This window comes from Antedon mediterranea, chromosome 8, assembly GCF_964355755.1.
Source record: "Antedon mediterranea chromosome 8, ecAntMedi1.1, whole genome shotgun sequence".
In the NCBI taxonomy this organism is placed as follows: domain Eukaryota; kingdom Metazoa; phylum Echinodermata; class Crinoidea; order Comatulida; family Antedonidae; genus Antedon; species Antedon mediterranea.
This window is the reverse complement of record NC_092677.1, coordinates 25,627,139-25,649,689: the sequence shown is the minus strand read 5'-3', so window position 1 is coordinate 25,649,689 and position 22,551 is coordinate 25,627,139. Positions and strand designations below refer to the sequence as shown.

The window sequence follows — 22,551 nt, the reverse complement described above, 5'->3', positions numbered from 1 at the left end:
AATTTCTAACTATAATAATAATAAACTAACATCAGAGCATAGAAACATGTTTTTTTATGTTAATGTTTATCATGCGATACCATAAGTTAATAGATTATTATAAATAAGTTTTAATAATTAATAATAATAAAGTTAATAACTTCTGTAGAGTCTCACTTATAAAATGACAAAATAAATGGTTAAATTCAACCAAAAACCCATTGGCTTGCAAACAATTACATTTTTCCTTTAAATTACAGTTTTTCAGGTAAATAAAAAACAAACAAACTATTATGTGACATTAAATTGGCGCATTCAACAGAAATTTTTTAAATAATTATTTTTTCTGGGGGAAAATACATCTTTAAACCAGAATTTAAGATAATACAGTATCATCTTCAGAATTGTCTTAATTTTCGGCGGTAAACCCGGGATTTGATTGGGCGCCAACGTCTGCCTCAGTCTTAGGCCCACCAGCTTCGTTTCCTTGACTGAGCTCTACGCCCTTTGCTTCACGAGTTAAATCGATTTCGTCGTCCTTTTTATACCAAAAACGTTTGACGAGAACGTAGACAGCTGTTATGATACTGCCTTCGATAAGCGTGACGAGCGCGATAAGCAGAGGCACTCTAGATATTAGGTCTGATTCTGGCTCAGGGTAGGCAAGGTCGACCATAGTTTTAGCGAGCAAGCTGTTTTGAACTCCGACCTCTAAGGCTACAGTGACCGCTGACGCTCTATCCAGTCGACCAATCAACGCAAACACAAGGCCTAATATTGATCCAATCAGAGGAAAGAGCGCGGCTGACAACCAGATCTCTAACGGTGATAAGAAAACGTAGATCTCAGCTGGTATTCCTAGGCCTAGCGCGATGATTATTACCACAGTGGCAAACGGTTTGAGTAACTTTTCACAAATCGTAACACCTTTAGGCCATTTGTAAAGAATAACGATCCCTATACCGACGGGTATGACCAATATTAGAAGCTGTTGCACAAGTTCGAAAAACGGAGTCTCCAAGTTTTCGTTATCCTCTGCAAATGTCCCTGTGTATATAAACAAATTTAGAGGCATCATACCCAAGGCAAGAACGGTTGAGCAAAACGTCATGGTGAGACTGAGAACAAAATCACAGTCTAGAAGAAGACTGAACACGTTGCTAAGCCACCCACCGGGGCATGTACCGTCCAAAATCAACCCGATGGCCGATTCATCCGACAGGCTGAATGCGTGCGATAACCCATACGCTAACAACGGCATAAGGATAAACTGGCAAAGTAAACCGATTACTATTCCAATCGGTGGTTTAAATTTAGTCTTAATAATCGAGAAATCCATTTTCGTTTCCATCGTCACGTATGATATCAGCAACCAAATCAACAGCGCGTATGTAAATATATCACTTAACACCGAATACGGCCGCAGGACCTTTACAGTTAAATCCGGTATTTCATAGTCTTCTGTACCCCCGGTGATTTCTACTTTAAGCTCTTCAATACTGAGGAACACTCCCTGTATTTCTATTTGCACGGTGACCGGTGATTCAACAGCGTACACGTACACTTCATCGGTTAAGACTTTAAAAGCGCCGTCATCCGATGACGTAAAGGATAGTTCAATGTCTTCCGAGACAGAAATAGTAAGATTTAAGATTTTTACTTCGTCTTCTTCCAATATAAAGTAGTCGTTGTCACCGGTGTCAAATGTGTGGTTGAACTCGGCATACGCACACGCACTTAGTGCGAACACGTATAGTACCGGTAGTGCGAAATACCGTGTTTTTCCGAACATGATTGTCCTGTTGTCGAAATACTGCAAAACAAGATGAGAACAATATTTAAAAAAAAGTAATTTTAACATGTTTAAATTGTTTTGATTATCCGAGCTTAAAAATACATTAATTTACCATCACAACAAACAAAGCAAAGAGAGCAAACATAACATGCATAATTAGACTACTTCATACTATACCAACTACAAAACCACAAAAATGTACTTACCTTGAATGGTGATAATAATGGGCATGTTTCGTGAGTGCCAAGAAAATGGAATTGGTGGTAGAGGTGGCGATGATGACGTCATGTACATGATGATGTTACACAAAAACCAGTTCATTACATAAAGCATTATCAACACATCATTTCTATTTAGCGTGCATATTTGAGCCTTCTAGAAAGCCGAGATAGAATATTTAAACCTTTGTCTTATAAATTGTCGTTGGGTGCACCAGTGCACGTGCGTACAAAGTCACTCACTGCCCCATATAATTACTTGCGTCTTAATGTGGTGTCACACCACACAGCGTGGCAGACTACACTTTTTGAAAAGTGCGCGGTTGAGCAGGAAGCTATTTCTAATTCATGTCAAGCCGATTTTCAATCATTTTAAAGGTGCGCAGTCGCGATATATTTCCTATAAACGGTTATAATATTGTTCTCGTATTACAATTATTAACCCGAACAAATTGCTCTTGGCAACAGCTTGAAACAAAAGATGAATTTAATTTAGGGCTACGTGCTGCGAGATGTTTGTAACTAATCTGTTACTGTAGGCCTATCATAGGAACAAACAAAGTGATGCTAAGCCCAGTTGGGCCGGCTGGCAACTCCTCAGGCTGCTGTAGGCTCATATCACTCCCTCTCGGCGGTTTCAGGACGCATGATGTAGGTCTATTTAATTTCAGCAGACTTGCCTCGTAAATTCTTTTTCAATGTTGATATTCCTTTACGAGCTTTTGATATTTTTTATTCCAGTTCGTATATATAATATGATACGCCATAAGTGCCAAAATGTTTATATTTGCAACTAAGCCAAACATAAAACTAGAATTTTGTGAACTTTTTGTGAATTACATCACGGATACAAAAACACATTGTTTGATTATGGTTTGCAATAACATTTTATTCATAAAAATAACACACCACACAGTCATTTGTTTCTAAATTAAAAACATATTTACAACTTCAACTTGATATCTTGTTAATTTTCTATAAACATATTTATTTTCCACCTCTCTCGCTCGTTTTGTTTTAGCTAAAATAAGATTTTTTTTTTATTAAAAAACATATTTATACATAAAATAACATTAGATTAAAAATAGGAAGTTCATATAACACAACATTCATAAAATATAATATAATTTATTTATTTTTATTCCGCTCATTAAAAAATAATAAACACACCCATGTTATCCATGATTACATTGCGGATTAAAATTGTTATGTTTTTTTTTTATATTTACAAACACCGACGTGTTGGTTAAATTCAGTTAAGTTATCAAAACCACTTTTAAAAATATAAGTTTTTTCTAAATAGATAAATATGTATAAAACCGGTTAGTATATTACTGTACATTGTTGTTATTGTTCTTAAAAACTACAAATATTGTTTTGTGCGCCATCAATACAATGGTTTATTGTGGGAAACTAGGGCCCTAAATAACATTAACGTTACTTAAATTTGTCATTCAAAAATATTATCAGGCTTACCAAATATAGATTATGTTAGAGATATTTATCTGCAATTTGATATTTCTATATTTTATATATAAGAGCGAATATACATTAGGTAGGCACACTCGAACTTGACTGTCTGCGCAGATATGTTAAGGGATATGGAATGCACCTTTAAGTTTGGTTCCACTAGGACGCAATGACGTCAGCGCGACGCAATTAATTTGACCAATAACGACGCGAGGGATAATCCTAATTAAAATATAGCTTATGATTGGTCAACTCACTTGCGTTGCAACCAAACAAGTCAATGGTTATTTTAACGATCGCTATAGCAACAAATTTAATCTTCTAAGAAGGCCGGGTTATCAAGGGAGATGGCAGTGGTTCCATTGGTGAAGTTCTCCTCACCAACCTGCACTGCGACGGAAACGGTTGGAAGAACTACTTTTTTATTTCCGTTAATCTCTTTCATCATTTCAGGATGTTTATCCTCTTTCTCGATCACCTCTTTCACATCTTCCGGTTCATCTTGGGACTTCCAGAAATATTTCTGAATGATTACTTTCGCTGACGTCACAGCGCATCCTTCCATTAGCGTTAACAGCGCAATCAGCAGCGGTACGCGACCGATCAAGTCAGACTCCGGTTTAGGATACGAGATTCCAACCATTGCAATCGCTAGCAGACTATTCTGAACGCCGGTTTCTAAGGATATTGTGACAGAAGACTTTAATTCCATTCTTGCAATCTTCGAGATGCTATATCCGAGGAAGCATCCTATAAATGGCAGGCACGCGGCTGCCACCCATATTTCCCAGTCAGAATAAAACACGTAAAACTGGGCTGGGATTCCTAGGCCCAAGCTGATGATGATAAGAATCACGGCGCACGGTTTTAAACACTTTAGGCAGAGTTCAGCAACTTTTGGCAACTTGTACAAAATTGTCATACCAATCAGTACTGGGATAACAAGAGAAACCAATTGGATCATTATATCGAAAAATGGGGTTTCTAGGTCTTCGTTATCACCGACAAATTTATCCGCGTACAGATACAAGTTAAGTGGCATGAATCCGAGAGCTAGGACGGTTGAGATGAATGTCATTGTCAGACTTAGAACAAAATCGACGTCAAGTAGTAAACTGAAGACGTTACTAAGCCAGCCACCCGGACATGACCCAACAGTGACAAGACCAATCGCCGCAGCGTCGTCCAAGTTAAGCAGCTTAGCTAGGCCAAACGAAAGAGCTGGCATGATGATAAATTGGCAAAACGCTCCAATCAGCACACCATACGGTCGGCGAAGTTTCTCTCTGATAATTCTCCAGTCCATCTTGCATCCCATAGTAATATATGACAAAACAAGCCAAGCTGTTAAAGTCCACTGGTAAATAGCAACAATAATTGCATTCTTTCTTTTGACCTTGACCACTTGTGTTTCGTTCATCAGGAGAACACCACCTCTTTCCAATTTGAGCTTTATATCTTCTATGCCAACAAACACACCCAGAATACCGATTTCAATGGTTTCATTTATCGTCACCGAAAATGTCTTACTTTCGTTTGCTATCCGAAAAATGTCTTCATCTGTAGAAGCCGCCACTAAAGTTAAATCCGATATGTCGGCTGTATCCTGAACAAGAACTTCTAAGATTCTAATTTCGTCTTCCGTGACGTATAAGCTATCATTATCATTGTCATCATCGTCATCATTATTAGGGAATTTAGAAATTGTAATGTTTACAGCAAACGTTTCGCTAATAAGCAGACTAAAAAGCAAACACCGCAGAAGAAAGTTAAGCTTTTCCATTTTCTAAATTACTGTTCAATGTTATTTCTCCAGATTAGTCAACAAATAATTGGTTTCAAAAATTGTTTCGAAATTTAATTGTTCACCAGCAAACCCAAATTGAGAAGATCTATACACCAAGTAGTAAAAAAGAAGAAAAGGCAAAATATTTAGCACAAAAGACAAACACGTATTGTAATAAAAAAAAAAACAGAAACAAACAAAAACAGGCACAAACAAAACAGCAATGTGCAAAACATATTTCTAGATTACAAAGCGCCAATTTGTACACATATAATTTAGCAAGATTTGTTCATGTTTCCACAGGACTATGAAGTAATGTGATGAGTGTATGGAACGCCAACAATGTAAAAAATAGTATGCATAAATCATTATATTTCTTCGTGTTCTTAGTTTTCTACTTCTTCTGCACTAAATTCACAAAGAAGATTTTTAACAAAGTGTATTAGCATTTTTACGCCACAAAGCCTAAAAAACTTGATTACAATCTTTCACCAAGAAAAAGAAGAAAAAAAGGAATTTTGCAAAGTCGTAATTTTACCAAATGGAGAGTTTTTGTTAAAAATTGTATTAAGACTATACTGTACATAAAGTTAAAGTTAAAAAAGTAAATAAAGAATTGAAATTGTTCTGCAAACAATAGAGAGCTTTTGACTGTTGGTTGTCGTCTGAACATAGAAACCGCCAAAACAAGTGCTTCAAGGAAGCACGTCTCACATCATCATGCGCACAATGAATTGACACGACCTGACCTGTTCCTAGGTCTTCACGAATCAAAAGCTCCCTATTATATGGATGTGAAATCCGTCAGCGCAGTGATATCTCATTTGCACATTCAGACAAAACTTGTACTATGATAGTGTAATGAGACAATTCTTTGCTGCGCAATTATAATTTGGAACATTATAGCTGATAAAGACTCGATACAATTTAAAATGAAACATAACCCAAACATAAAGTCGTACGATTGAAGGTGGTGAATCAGTAAATAAAACACATAGGAAATGACAATAAAACGATACTCACCGATTGGTAGTAGTACAGCTTAATCGGCAGTGACAGAGTAACCGGTCAAAGGGTCTGTAAAATAAAAATAAAATATTTATATTCCAAAAAAAGATGATCAAAGGCGCATTGTATCCTGAAATTTGATAAATAAATGAGTTTTTAAGTTAATATTAAATAAGGCAAACGTTGGTGGAAGTTTACAAAATGAGGGAGTTTGTTCCAAAGAGAGGAAGGAGCGTCCACCGTAAGTCTTAGTGTGGAAACAGGGAACAGATAGAAATGATTTGTCAGAGGAGAGAAGGCGACGAGATGGAACGTATTAAGGAACCACAAGTTAGGCGATATTATGGAAAAACATTAGAAAACGGAGAAAAATATGGATGGGCCGATAGTTTTAAAATGTCATCAGATATGAGGAAGGACTCACAAATAACTGGTTAGTCTAACAAGCAAGGTAATTCAAGGTAATAACATCAAACGTCCCGACGAACTGTTATTTTTTTAAACATTTTTTTTTGTCAAGCGGACCGTTTGACAACAACAAATGTTGATTGTTACATAAAACCCATGATACTCCAGGCAATCGCCGCAGCAAATAAATTACTGATTTGAAATGACATGTTCATCACATTCAGACAACAGCGCGTAGTCCATTCAGACAACAGCACGTAATCCATTCAGACAACAGCGCGTAATCCATTCAGACAACAGCGCGTAATCCATTCAGACAACAGCACGTAATCCATTCAGACAACAGCGCGCGTAATCCATTCAGACAACAGCACGTAATCCATTCAGACAACAGCGCGTAATCCATTCAGACAACAGCGCGTAATCCATTCAGACAACAGCGCGTAATCCATTCAGACAACAGCACGTAATCCATTCAGAAAACAGCGCGCGTAATCCATTCAGACAACAGCACGTAATCCATTCAGACAACAGCACGTAATCCATTCAGACAACAGCGCGTAATCCATATATATTTAAACCGGTTTTTAAAAACTAATTCTTTTTCAGTAAAAACAATTCCATAATATAGTCAATATCTTCGTCTGCGATGTTTGTTTGTTTGGTATATTTAATAAACCCGGATTTCGCCATTCTGAGTGCAACTGGTATACGAAATTCGAAGAAGTTTTGAAAGTTACTGTTGACGACGAATAAACGGCGCTTAAAGAACACTTGTTTTATGAGATATAAGTGTACATTGTGATTACGTCATCGCAGGATATGAGATAAAGACAGATTTAAATACATTTTTTTCAATGACATTTTATTAAACTGGCCACGCAATTTAGTTTTTATTTATGAATACATAATACATTTAATTATTGCTCATTTACGGTAACATATTGATTAATATAACAGTACATACACATTATTTTTCGATTGGATAGCAAATCTATTATAGTAAATCGATTATTAATAATATTAACAATAATATAAATCTGAATATTTATGAGGCGAAATTTACAAAAGAAATTTCTCAACGCGTTTAGAGAAAATTAAACGAATCAAAAAAGGTGTGTTTTAAGAAAATATTTAAACTGTTTAAACGCTGACGAATTAATGTATGCGCATGGAGGATAACTATTTGTTTCCTCATGATATGAGGTATCCATGATATGATGAGGTAGTAAATTCCAACGGTACTGCGATAAAAATGCTGATTTTGAGAGGAATCATATTAAATACTGATTATTATTATTAAAATATTACACAATGTTTGGTATGTGAGGTAGGTTTAATTTTGACCCCTTTTTTTCGTGTTCATAACCTCAGAACACTTTCAATATTCTAACTGGGGTCTAAGTGTGTCACGGATGAAAACACAGCTTTTGGTGTCGGTAATTACAAGTCATAAATTCGTATGTCAAAGGTTAGTAAGCCTAATCTTATATTAACCAACAAAAAATATACATAAAATATAATACTGTATATAAAATGCATTTATACTACTTTAAACAACAATATATAAAAACAGACTAACAGATAACATGGTCTTTTAGACAAAAATAACAAACAAATATAAACCTGCTGTGCGCTTTAAAATGCAGTATGTAAACAACAATATATAAACATGGTCTTCTAGACAAAAACAACAAACAAATTTAAAACTGCTGTGCGCTTTAAAATGCAGTATGTAAACAACAATAATAAACATGGTCTTCTAGACAAAACAACAAACAAATTTAAAACTGCTGTGCGCTTTAAAACGCAGTATGTAAACAACAATATATAACCATGGTCTTCTAGACAAAACAACAAACAAATTTAAAACTGCTGTGCGCTTTAAAATGCAGTATGTAAACAACAATAATAAACATGGTCTTCTAGACAAAACAACAAACAAATTTAAACTGCTGTGCGCTTTAAAATGCAGTATGTAAACAACAATAATAAACATGGTCTTCTAGACAAAACAACAAACAAATTTAAACCTGCTGTGCGCTTTAAAATGCAGTGTAAACAACAATATATAAACATGGTCTTCTAGACAAAAACAACAAACAAATTTAAAACTGCTGTGCGCTTTAAAATGCAGTATGTAAACAACAATATATAAACATGGTCTTCTAGACAAAACAACAAACAAATTTAAAACTGCTGTGCGCTTTAAAATGCAGTGTAAACAACAATATATAAACATGGTCTTCTAGACAAAAACAACAAACAAATTTAAAACTGCTGTGCGCTTTAAAATGCAGTATGTAAACAACAATAATAAACATGGTCTTCTAGACAAAACAACAAACAAATTTAAAACTGCTGTGCGCTTTAAAATGCAGTATGTAAACAACAATAATAAACATGGTCTTCTAGACAAAACAACAAACAAATTTAAAACTGCTGTGCGCTTTAAAAGGCAGTATGTAAACAACAATATATAAACATCTTTTTCAAAAAATACAACCATAACACAAAATCACTTAAATTTAAAGTAATAAATATCAAAATGATATGAACGTTTAAATAAAGTAACTTACAGTGATCAAACAATATTAAAAACTATAAATTATTAATTCCATTTTTTTAAAGTAAATAATTAATTAATTTGGTAAATGCTGTGTTTTCCACAATTATGTAACTAATCTAACTAAATATAATTGTATTAATCAAATTAGCCAGAGATATACATTTACTAACATATTAATTTTTTTTGTCTTTACATAGCAATAATAAATAATACTCATATACATACACATACATACACACAAATATATCTTAATCTGTACTATAACCAAGGAACTATAATATAATTGTATTAATTAAAATCAGATACATACATTTAACATCATAACCATTTTTGTTTCTTTAAAATAATACATATATATATTTTTAATTATCTGTATTGTAACCAAGGAACTAATAGCATGCCTATAATAAATAATTAAAAATATCTAACAAGTGCAAATAATAATTTCTGGTTTAAATTTTAATTTAATACAATAATAAAGAGCAAGCGTAATAATAATAATACACAAAAGTAAGTCATTTCCTCGAGAAACAGTATCATTAAGTTATTAAATATAATCTTCTATTAATCTCCACTTTTGTTTGAAATTATACAATGTACTTCTTTTAGAAGCAATGTTTTTTTCTACGTTATAATTAAACATCTTCTTCTAGACAACAAAACAAACAAATTTAAAACTTGTGCGCGCTTTAAAATACATTCTGTAAAAAACAATATATAAAACATGGTCTTTTAGACAAAAACAACAAACAAATATAAAACTTTTGCGCGCTTTAAAATAAATCATTGATGACTAGAAATCATTTTGTGTATATGCAAATGTATGCAGATGAACAATTGTCAAGACAATGATCCGGATTTTTGAAGGAAACCAATCTGAGCTTGATTTCTAGCTAACAATCCAAACTTTAGTCTCACTGGTGATACCACTAGTAAGGCTTGGTTCCCATTAGCGACGCAACGAAACGCAATCAATCGTAAGAAAATCAAACCTGCGATGTTTGCAGCACTGTTGGGTCGTCGGTTCCCACTTGTGACTACGCAATACAGAACTTTGCGTCAATACGTCGCTGCGTTGCGTTCTAGTGGGAACCACGCTTTAGACGAACTAATCCTTAGTGAAACCCGGATTATCGAGGGATACATCATCATTATCGCTGTTCTCCTCTCCAACTTGAATCCCAACAGAAACGGACGTTATACACTTCTTCCCGTCGATCTCTATCATTTCGGGATGTTTACCCTTATTACGGATTTCCACCTCTTCCACTTCACCACCAGACTTCCAAAAATATTTCTGAACGACTACTTTGGCGATGGTCAAAATGGTCCCTTCCAGTGAGGTGAACAGAACAACGAGAAACGGCACGCGGTTGATTAGGTCGGATTCTGGTTGCGGATAAGAAATCCTAACCATCGCAATAGCTAGCAGACTATTCTGAACGCCAGTTTCTAAAGATATCGTGACAGAAGACTTTAGTTCTATTCTTGCGATCTTCGCGATGCCAAAGCCGATACAGCCTCCGATGAAAGGTAGGGACACCCCTGCCACAAATATTTCCCAGTCAGAAAAATACACATATAGCTGCGCTGGCGTTCCTAATCCCAAGCCCATAACAAGAAGAATCACAGCGAACGGTTTTAAACACTTTAGGCAGATGTCAGCCAACTTAGGAAACTTGTATAAAATCACCATACCAATAAATACCGGTATGACAAGAGTAACCAACTGGATCATGATATCAAAAAACGGTGTTTTCAGGTTTTCGTTATCGCCTGTGAATTGGCTCGCGTATAAGAACAAGTTCAGTGGCATGAATCCGAGAGCTAGGATTGTTGAGATAAATGTCATTGTAAGACTTAGAACAAAATCGACGTCAAGTAGTAAACTGAAGACGTTACTAAGCCAGCCACCCGGACATGACCCAATAGTGACAAGACCAATGGCCGCAGCGTCGTCCAAGTTAAGCAGTTTAGCAAGGCCAAACGAAAGAGCAGGCATGATGATAAATTGGCAAAACGCTCCAATAAGGACACCGTATGGTCGGCGAAGTTTCTCTCTGATAATTCTCCAGTCCATCTTGCATCCCATTGTAATATAAGATATAAGAAGCCAAGCTGTTATACTCCACGTGTAAATGACAACAAGTATAGAAGGCTGCCTTTTCACTTTGATCACATGGTTACCATTCTTAATGACATCGCCACCTCTTTCCAATTTGAGCTCAATATCTTCTATGCCAACAAACACACCCAGAATACCGATTTCAACAGTTTCATTTGTCGTCACCGAAAATCTCAAACTATCATTTGCTATCCGAAAAATATCTTCATCTTTGGAAACCGCCACTAAAGTTAAATCCGATATGTCTTCTGCATTTTCGACACAGACTTTCAAGATTTCAACCTCGTCAGCAAAAACGTATAAGCTATTATCATCATCATTATTATCTCCAGAATTAGAAATCGTAATATTAACAGCAAGCACGTTGCTTACAAGCAAAGCAAAAACAAAGCATTGAAGAAAAACGCCAAGCTTTTCCATTTTAAACAGTTAGAATGTTAATGTCGTTAGATTATTCAACGGTTACTTGTGTTAATAAGGTTAAATTATTGTCCCAAATGTCTCACAATTGAGAAGCCCTATTCACCAAACAGTAAAGAAAAAATGCCCATATTTAGCAACAAGAAAATATACCGGTTTGTATTAGCAACAGTAGAGTAGAGTAGTAACACACATAAACAAACAATTCAGTAAAAAGATTTTTTTGGAGTTTAAAGCAAGAAGGTGATTATTAAATGTATTGAGTTCAAATTGGGAGAAGAAAACATTTACAAAAGACAAAAGTAGGACATGTTTGTGCGGGGACCTGCTTCTTTGCTCCCCACCTCAACACAGTTTTAATGGTTTCTAGATAGATTGACTTGACCTGACCTAGTTAGGTCGTCGTCGCAAATCGAAAACGCCATAATACAAAGAACATTTTTTATATAAAAATAATTATTGACATGCGTATTGTATAAAGCAGTCTATATTCATATATCTGATGAAGCCTTTTCATTTAAGCATTTTCTTTATGTAATGTATGGCGCGACAACGACGCAAGTTATTTTACATAAAAGCAACAACTGCTTTTGTGCTGCCACCAACGTCAAAACGTTATTCGAGAGAAAGGTACGAGCACTTTTAAATAAAGTCTTTACACTTTTTCGTATACGGGACGCTTTTGGAAATTCGAGCAATTAAAAATTCAATTGTGTAAGAGTTGTATGACAAAAGAAAACTGAAAAAGATGATCCATTACAATCTAACATGCAACATAATCCGTTGTAACCTCTATTAACAGCCGTAGCAAGCTTATGAATAAATAAATAAATCAACAAAAGGTATTATAACAATAAAGGAATTCTTACCAATGAAAATTACTCTGTACAAGGTTCACCCAGGCACTGATGCGGAATCGATAAAGTGAAAAGACCTATAAAAATAAAAGAAAGTCTATAATCAACAAACGACAGAGCGACGTACAAGTTCCAAGTGCAAACACAACAAACACAAAGTTGAAAAGAAATTGTGCGTTGTAAAATACTATGCAAATTTAACAACAAAATTCAGGTAGCATAAAACGTTTTAATTGGTAGCGCCCAAACTCAAGTGGGTAACACGTCTTCGAGTGACATACAAACACCGCCAGGATTGCCATAAACCTCTGGTAAACAAATATCAACCATGAATAGTAACAGTTCAGGCAGAAAATGTAATTACACTTTTTAAAGAAAGTGATCAACAATATAAATCTGAATTTAGAAATCTAGGAGCATTAAAAGTCTAGTAGGTGAATTGTACTCTCGATTTGGCCAATGCTATTGAGGTTTGGATACAGAAAATTAATAAACGCATTGATTGGCGCCGCTGAATGGTTATTTTTATCGTAATTCATGGAGAAGCACTTTTGCGTATGTTGTATTCAGTGAGAAAATATTGTGTGGAAACAAATTCACTTTGGGCCTACAAAGGAAACCCATCAATTATGGCCTGGGGCAGGTTTTGTAATTCGGAATTACAGACAAAATTAAGCTAAACATTATATATTGCAAATAATTTTAACGATCGATACAATTTTCAAAAAATAAATTAATTGACGTCCTTGTGTTGCGCGTCCTAGTGGGAACCAAACCTTAGTACGCGTAGTATCCGATTCTAAACAACAAGGATCCTGATTCTTAAGTTCTGTCCACACTATAAAACAAAAAATGTGATGTGCCTATTATATGGACCCGATGACGTCATATCACAACCATATTGGGCATATCACTAGCCTATTTGGACACTTTACATTTTTTTTTTTGCCAAACTAGTTTATAGTGTAGACAGACCTGTATGAATCTGGGGATGATCGAGTCGAAATTTGTTGGTACATTTTTTTTTACGTTACGATACTAACAGTTTTCTCCACAAATGATAGCCCTAATTTGTACACCGAAATAAAAGCATCTTTTGTCAAACAAATATCGGATTTCAAACTAGCAACGTGCACGCCAATACTATCTTTCACATGTGATCAGCGAACAAGAAATTTCAGAAGTAAAAAAGACGTGCTTTATTAGAACTATACTGGTAATATAAAAAGAAAACAAATAAACTTACAGTTTTCAATAGAATCCTTTCTTTTCTGCACTTTGCGTTCAAAAAGCCGTGACTGACTCTCTGGAGGTATATCTCGGCTATTTAAGCATTTTACGAACAATAAACTATACAATCAGAAAGTTTATGGTAAGTGACTCTCAAAGAAGAGGGAAGCGCCGAAAATTAAAAAGGGGGTGCCTCACAAAATCTACGATTTCAACACAAAAGATTCCAACGTTTACAATTATGTTAGCAGCACGACGTAAATCTTTCAACTGCTCTCAAATCACGGAATAGTACTGTTTTGTTTTAAAAAAATATTTAAATACGAATAAAACTTTCGTAATTGTTGCGCAGGCGTTAATATGTCAATCAACGCAATAGGCGTGGCGTTATCAGCTCGCGGTGTTTTGATTGGTTACATATTACCACTCAACCTCAATGATTGTGTTGAAAGTGGGTGCATATGACGTCATTAACAAGTTTTAATCATACTGTCAACTGAATGACAAGCGAAAATAGGTCCATAAAGTTAACTGACCAATGTTCATTGCTCGAACATTCAACCAATTTGCTTCGTGATTGATTTATCTAAATGCGCATGCTTAGTTACATAATAAAACTTACCTTTTTCGGTATAGGACGTCAACGGCATCAATGCATAAAGCAATGTTCATTTTTTTAAATGGCAAGAAAATTCAGGAACCTCTGTTTCGAATATGGCATTCCAAAGCTGCAAAACAAAAACAGATTAAACATCAAAATAGTAGTTACTAAAGCTTGGTTCCCACTTACGTAACGCAATCTACGCAACGTAAGCAAATGCCCTTCCAATAATTGTATTTGCCCCCGCCTGCGTGAAATCAAACCTGTGATGTTTACAGCACTATTGCGTCGTCGGTTCCCGTTTGTGATTACGCAATACAGCACTTTACGTCAATACGTCGCTTTGCGTTGCGTTCTAGTGGGAACCACGCTTAATGCTCATTCATTGTAAAACACAATTAATCAACGTCTATATACAGATAGATGTAAATATAATTTGCTAATTAATAAATTTAACAATATGATACAGGCCTAATATACAATAATATGATGCACTTGGACGCACAATGCTAGGTTGCTTCCATTTCTACGCAACACATGACGTAAGCACAATACAAACGTGAGTTGAGCAATCACCAGACGATCCACCACGTCATCCTTGCGCTGCGTTCCGAATGGGAAAATCAAGCGTATTCTTGTGTATTACGTCCAAGACCCTACAACCAACTCTAACCGCGCTACTACTACTTGCTGGTTGACCTCGAATAACCCCACGAATATATCATGTTTATATACAATACACATAACATATAATAATGAATATATGAATAATATTTTTCGCAACTGATCGAAATAACTAGGGCAGATGCAAAAACAATAATAGTAAAACTAACACAAACATAGTTATTTAATCTGGAAGAATATTCCGGATAGAAGGATGTCTATTCGTTATTTTTTCCCACGAAATTATTAGGTTTAGCATTTTATTGTATATACATTATGATTTGTTTATATGTGAAGTGTGAACATGAAAACAATTACCGACATGAAAATACTAAACAAATAAGTAATAAGTCATCAGAAAATGGGGCAACATAGTCGAACAATTTCAATTAATTATCATACTATAGTACCAATCGATTTTTCTAATACGTTTATGTAGTGACGTCCCAGGATCGGACTCTATCGACTACGTGTATTAGGCCTACAAATCATTTGATTTGTCTAACACTCTTTTATATAGTACATGTCACAGGATCGGACTTTATCGACTACGTGTATTAGGCCTACAAATCATTTTATTTGTCTAACACTCTTTTATATAGTACATGTCCCAGGATCGGACTCTATCGACTACGTGTATTAGGCCTACAAATTATTTGATTTGTCTAACACTCTTTTATATAGTGCATGTCCCAGGATCGGACTCTATCGACTACGTGTATTAGGCCTACAAATTATTTGATTTGTCTAACACTCTTTTATGTAGTGACGTCCCAGGATCGAACTCTATCGACTACGTGTATTAGGCCTACAAATCATTTGATTTGTCTAACACTCTTTTATATAGTACATGTCACAGGATCGGACTCTATCGACTACGTGTATTAGGCCTACAAATCATTTGATTTGTCTAACACTCTTTTATATAGTACATGTCCCAGGATCGGACTCTATCGACTACGTGTATTAGGCCTACAAATTATTTGATTTGTCTAACACTCTTTTATATAGTGCATGTCCCAGGATCGGACTCTATCGACGTGTTAGGCCTAAACATCAATTAATTTGTTTACATCTTTTTGGTAGTGTATGTCCCAGGATCGGACCTTGTTTTGCTTTGCTTGAAATTGTATTTTTTTATGTTTAAAACCATTTTTATACAAATTTTAAATAATAGTCTATTGTAAATTTTGAATTATTGAATTTTAATTTCTCCTTTTATCATTTGTGTAGGGAACTGTCTAATTTGTTTTTCCGTGTTCTAGATCGACCGTACCCCAATGGAATTAAGTATTTTACTTTTCAGAATATCCTTTTAACTCGAGTCTTACTGTTTTCTGAATTTTTAATGGTTTTATATGTTTATATTTATGTATTTGTGTGACTCTGGTTAGTCTAGTAAATCAATCAATATGTAGAGCGACATTAACTTTGTTGAGGTTTTTTAAGCCCCTAATTTAAATTGTTTAGAATCACCGGAAAAGTTTCCTGAAGATGTTAGGCCTAATGCAATTTGCTGCGTCTGGCGTATAGAGCATGTAGCCGATCATCGTCCACCAATGGTACCTGAAGCTTAATTTTATTGCCAGATATTATTTAATCAGTCTGGGCTATATAGTTATAGACAGTTAAACGTCAGAAATGTAAACACCTTATAACGACTTCGTAAAAGTCGCAGAGTTTGTACAAGGGAGCAAATGTCGCGATCTCCAAACATAAAACTGGGCCTTTATAGTGTAAACAAATTGATGGTTTAGAGCCGATAAGAATTACACAAACCAATTGTACGTTTCGTGTTCTGTTAAGGAATATATATCAAGCACGCACTACTGTATTATTTTTAAATAGATTGGAGGATGATGTAAATTATGTCATTCTTGTGTAGGCCTAGTCTACTCGTTAATTCTGCAGTTTATTGGCGATAAAATGGAAAGACTGGGTTAGTGGTTCCCAACCTTGGAAACAGAGGGGCACACTAATCAAGGGGTCAGTAAACAATACACACTGACCTATATACCTTGGTTCCCATTAGGACGCAACGCAAGGACGTAAGCGCAGCGTAATGCTTGGGTCCCACTAGAGACACAACACAAGGACGTAACGCATCGTAAGTGAATTGACCAATCACAAGCGATGGATTATCCGAACTGTCGCTTGTCATTGGTTAACGTCCTTGCGAGTGGGAACCAAGCTTAAGTGATTTGACCAATCACAAGCGATTGGTTATTCGAACAGTGGAGTTGTGGCTTGGTGGTTATGATGCTTGGCTACCACTCCAAGAGTCCTGGGTTCAAGTCCCGTCACATGTCAGGATTTTTTTTCTAAGGACCAAATTACAACTCCACTCACAAAGATATGTAATAAGACTTTGTTTATGTAGAGCATCTTGTGTATAATGTTTGTCTTGTGAACCCTCATTAAATATGGTTTTAAAAAAAATGTCGCGACCACGTATAGGAGAGATCCGCAAACAATCAGAAAAATTCTGTTACGGAACCGTAAAAAAGGGTCCGTAAAATGTCAACACCAATTCTACTTCTTCAATTTTAACAGTCATTGCAGTTCAGAATGATAGTTGGAACTCGAATTTTATTGTTTTTTCCCCTTCTCCAGTTTTAATAAATTAAAATTTTTAGCAAAGTGATATCTTTATGCAATAAAACTTGGTTGCAACGCAATGACGTCACGAGCAACTAAAATTAAGTTCACCAATCACAAGCGACATTTCCGACGATCCTCGATCGCGTCATGATTTCGTCCCTTGCATTGCGTCACTAGTGGGAACCAAGCATAAAGATCGTAAAGTACGAGAACGAAAGCCAACTGACCGCTAGGTAACCCGGGCCCTCGTAATAGAAATATGCAAGTTAGGCCTACATTTTGATTTGGGTCATTCACCGTCAAAATATTAATATTTCCTTTAATTTAACGTGACAATGTCATGCCCCATTAAAAACCGTTAATTTACGACATTCATGTTATCGGCACTATTATAACAAAGTATATTTCGTAATGGTTAGAATTTGCAGACAGAAAAGGTATCAACGAGAACGAACATGGTGTGCCTACCGAGCTGTTAAAACGTATTTGTATTTTATTACAGCAGGTCGCCGTGTGATTTGTATCTTATCCCAAAGGTTTCAACTTCTATGAATGTTTGTTATATTTACGATGTGTAAACACGATGTTAATACTCGCCAATGCTTTATTCGGAACATGACAAAATATGCATTTTAAAAAAAATTTTATGAAAAAGTTCAATAACACTCAATAATAATTTTAAAATTAAAATCTTTAATTAAAGATCAAAAATAAATGTACGCTTTTCAGATAAGGTAACTTTATTCGTCCACAAATGGAACCTCCATTTACTATATTTTGTCGTTCTTGAAATGAAATAAAATAAATATCAATATAAAAGAAACGCCTATTTCATTAGAATATCACGTTTGATCATCATATATTAATTATTTTTAATAATTTCTTCTTTTTGTTTGCGGTGTGTCTATTGTATCTTCTCCATCCATGAACGTGACTTTAAGGCAACCTATTATGAATATAGAAACTTGCACATTGATACAGTAACCCAAGCCATACACTGTCCATTTTATTAAAAAGTATTTTATTCGTTTTAATAGAAAGTATATTCATACAATACCATAACATATACAAAAGGTTGATCTATTCTGTGTAATACAGTAAATTAACCACAACACAATGGAATTAATTAAATTGGACATGAGTAACAACCAGAAACGTCACACGTTGGTGCGAGAAATATAAAAGCATTGTATTCTAGGCCCAAAGGAGGCATTGCCGCTCGGCTGCTCCCCGTCAATTGATCTATTCTTAGTCGTTAAATATATTTTCAATATTAGAGGAATGTTCCTAATCCATCCAGGTAACAGGTGAACGTATAAATTGTTTTGTTCTGATTCTACAAGTGTAAAAATACAACCTAGATTGGTAACACGGATTGTCCGGCGGCACGAGGCTAGAGAATAAACTACGACGCCAGGCCTACCAACCAGTATAGCTCTGAATATACGATATACGTTATTGTCCGGCGGCGAGGCTAGAGAATGAACTACGACGTTATGCAACTTATAGTGCAAGTTTGTAATGGAATTGCCGTTATGATAGCTTCCGCAACTACGCCAACATCAACATTTTAATAACACTACATGCCTATATAATTGTGTATTAGAAAAGTACAGTCACACTCAGTATTCACTGACGCTTTGTGTTAATAATGGAAACACGTATATAAATGAATTAAACATTGACAATGCAGACATTAGGGCCGTTCAGACATCGGGGCCAGGTCGGGGGCCAGTTCAGGCCCAGGTAAGTTGGTTCAGACACGGGTAAGTTGGTTCAGACCCCGAGTAAGTTTGTTCAGACCCGAGTAAGTTGGTTCAGACCCGGGTAAGTTGGCTCAGACCCGGGTAAGTTGGCTCAGACTCGGGTAAGTTGGTTCAGACCCGGGTAAGTTGGTTAAGACCCGGGTAAGGCTTAGCAATAACTGTTCTCATGCAACATGGTAAATAACCAGTCTGTACGGGACCATAGAACGTGCAAAGGATAAAGCGAAAAAACGTCGTCTTAATCTAGGTATGAACTCGGGTCTTCTGGTGCTAATTTTTAAATCGTTCGTGACATCCACACGGTTATTTATCGAGTGGATTGACTTCTAGCATTCGGGCCGTAGGCTAATTGTAGCTAAGCTCCACGAATTAGCATCATTCCTCCATGGTTGACCCAAGCGTACAAGTGTGTCGATGTATATCACATGATATAACGTTACTTATTAGGAAAATAAATATTAATTCAACTCGAAAGAGTATAATACACTTATATTTAAATAACAGGGCATATTATGAGGAATTCACAGCATCGTGTCAACATAACTTGATATATACCTCGGTTGGAATCCAACTGATTACGATTTTATTATATCACGTCTTAACATCGAGTTAATATAATAAACAGTGTCATGTATTACCGTGTTGTATTATACAATGCAATTCCATTGGCTGTTGTTCTAATTTAACCCTGTGACTTTTCTGTTATCACAACCCTGTTTTAAATAATTATTTATAAGAAAACATTTTATTAGAAAAAAAACAAATTAAAATTAAATGAGTTTAATTACATTATATTTCAATTCATTTTTGTATATGATATTAATATTCTCTTTATGTCATGTTTTTAATATTGTTTTAAATGTTGTTTTAAATATTGTTATAATTGTATTTTGTAGGATTTTTTCGTGTTATGGCGCATTGTCGCAACCCCTTAACCGATTGTGTCTAATAAATAAATTAAAAAAATGAAGAAAAAAAAAACCAAATAAATAAAATGAAAATAATATGTTATATATAAAAGGAAGAAGACGATGACAAAGTAAAAACTGTCTCCCAAAATCATTTAATAACTTACTTTATGAAACATAGTCAACTACATCCATAATAGACGCAATTCAAATGATTAATCTTTTACTTAAATGTAAAAACAATTTGATCAAGAACTCATATTAAATACCAATGAGCTAACTTATGGAATTCAATCCATGTTGATATTAAAACTGCATCTACTTCAAAGTTTAAATTAGTATACAAAAACTATTTACTTTCAAGATATGATGAACGTTAAATATAAATTTCATAAGACCAGTTAAGATCGGATAAAGTGGTTTAAATAGAAATTGTAGCTTTGAGTTTTCGTATTCGTATTTAATGATATATCTTGGGGTGGGTCAAAGTCTTTTTGACTTATATGACCCTACCCCCACATGATTACTTCATTGTATTTATTATAGTATGTTATTATATTGCGAACACTGTGAACACTTACCACGAACGACAAAACACGCGATAAACACAAATATTGCAATTCATTTTTACTCGGAAGGTTCGGCAAAACAAACACCAGATTTATTGGAAAACACGGTACAAATAAAAATAAATATAAATAAAGATAAAATACAACAGGAACACAAACAAATATATCCGTATTAAATGTATAATGGTCTTAAAAACATTTTTATAAAAATTTGAATTTCAATTTCGTATCATTGAAATCGGTCAAAACAAGACATGGCCTAAAATCATTTTAGAGCCATATGCTCTAGGGGGTAGATTGGGAGTATGTACATAAATTAGTCCGGTAAAGAAGACACATTCACCCATGGGGGAAGGACCGATTAACTATTTCTCACACTATTATGGATGCATTTTAATGATACAATATAAAACTGTGCTAGTAGATCAATCACTTATTAAAGTGGGGCATTATACACATATCCCCGGCACAAACAAGCGTTACATTAGGTCGAGTATTTATAAGGCCTAGATATCCACGGTATAGTAGGCCTAAGGCTGTCCGTGACAGGTCACGGACGGAGAAGAAGAAGGGGGGATAGAAAAACAAGACCGGGCATAGCAAGGCCAACATTTGCAAAATAAATATTAGATAACGGCAGAAAATTACCGTATTTATTCAACCAAACCCCCAGGAGGGTTTTAGGTGGGAGTTTATTCGAGGGAGGCATTTATTCTGAGGAGGCGTTTATTTTTTCCAGCCAATTCTCGGAAGTAGATAGCTTGTGGAGATACAGCACTGGGAATTGGGTGTTTTTTGTTTTGGTGTAGTATGGTAACATGTAGGCCTATAATACCGCTAGATATGAACAACAAGACAATATCAAGAAGTGATAAAATAGAGTAAAACTTTAATTCTTGATAAATTGTAGATCATGTCATTTAATGGATTCTACTACAAATAGGATTGTGTTGTAATACAATATTTTGTATATGCATGTGTGTGCAAACGATGCTCTAATGGGGAGGGGCGTTTATTCAGAGCGGGGCGTTTATTCCAAACGATGTTCTAATGGGGTGGAGGAGTTTATTCCAAACGATGTTCTAATGGGGTGGGGGCGTTTATTCAAATAAATACGGTAATGGAAAATTGGGTTCATAGGATGGCGGGTCCAAGAAGGGGGAGGGAAGAAATTCCCCTACATACAGCAAAGAAAACACGTGGCATTGCGTCAAGTTCAGCACTTGTTTTACAATTTTCAGACACCCTGTGAACACCTTTAGCCCATATTTCTTCCCTCCCCCGTACCAACTTCTTATCTGTCTCCTCTTCAACGAATCCAAAATTCCGCCGCAAGACTTATCACTGGCACTAAACGACATGAACATATTTCTCCCGTTTTACGTGACTTACACTGGTTGCCTGTAGATCAGCGCATTCGTTTTAAAATCCTGTTGCTGACATATAAGGCCATCCAGCAGACTTCTTCTAAAACCTGGACCCCGTTCCAGAACTCGGTTTTACGGTGATCGTGCTTTCGCTGTCGCAGCCCCAAAACTCTGGAACACTCTACCCCTCGAAATACGCTCATCAAAATCT

General features: G+C 35.4%; 2 protein-coding genes across 3 annotated transcripts; both read right to left on the bottom strand.

Annotated features, from left to right (window-relative positions):
* Positions 1 to 10: 10 nt before the first annotated feature.
* Positions 11 to 14,528, bottom strand: LOC140056592 (ileal sodium/bile acid cotransporter-like). Of its 2 annotated transcripts, none has more exons than XM_072102019.1 (5): positions 14,488 to 14,528; positions 13,882 to 13,985; positions 12,648 to 12,712; positions 6,272 to 6,325; positions 11 to 1,792 (listed from the first exon to the last, which is right to left on the bottom strand). In XM_072102019.1, exon 5 carries the CDS (start codon positions 1,769 to 1,771, stop codon positions 389 to 391), a length of 1,383 nt encoding a protein of 460 aa, XP_071958120.1. In that variant the 5' UTR covers positions 1,772 to 1,792; positions 6,272 to 6,325; positions 12,648 to 12,712; positions 13,882 to 13,985; positions 14,488 to 14,528; the 3' UTR covers positions 11 to 388. The 2 variants fall into 2 exon arrangements, with proteins under 2 accessions (XP_071958120.1, XP_071958119.1); XM_072102018.1 differs by lacking the exon at positions 11 to 1,792 and adding an exon at positions 2,431 to 5,354.
* LOC140056893 (ileal sodium/bile acid cotransporter-like) lies at positions 10,223 to 12,027 on the bottom strand. Its single transcript, XM_072102411.1, has one exon. The coding sequence runs from the start codon at positions 11,776 to 11,778 to the stop codon at positions 10,342 to 10,344; it is 1,437 nt and encodes a 478-aa protein (XP_071958512.1). The 5' UTR covers positions 11,779 to 12,027; the 3' UTR covers positions 10,223 to 10,341.
* Positions 14,529 to 22,551: the final 8,023 nt, after the last annotated feature.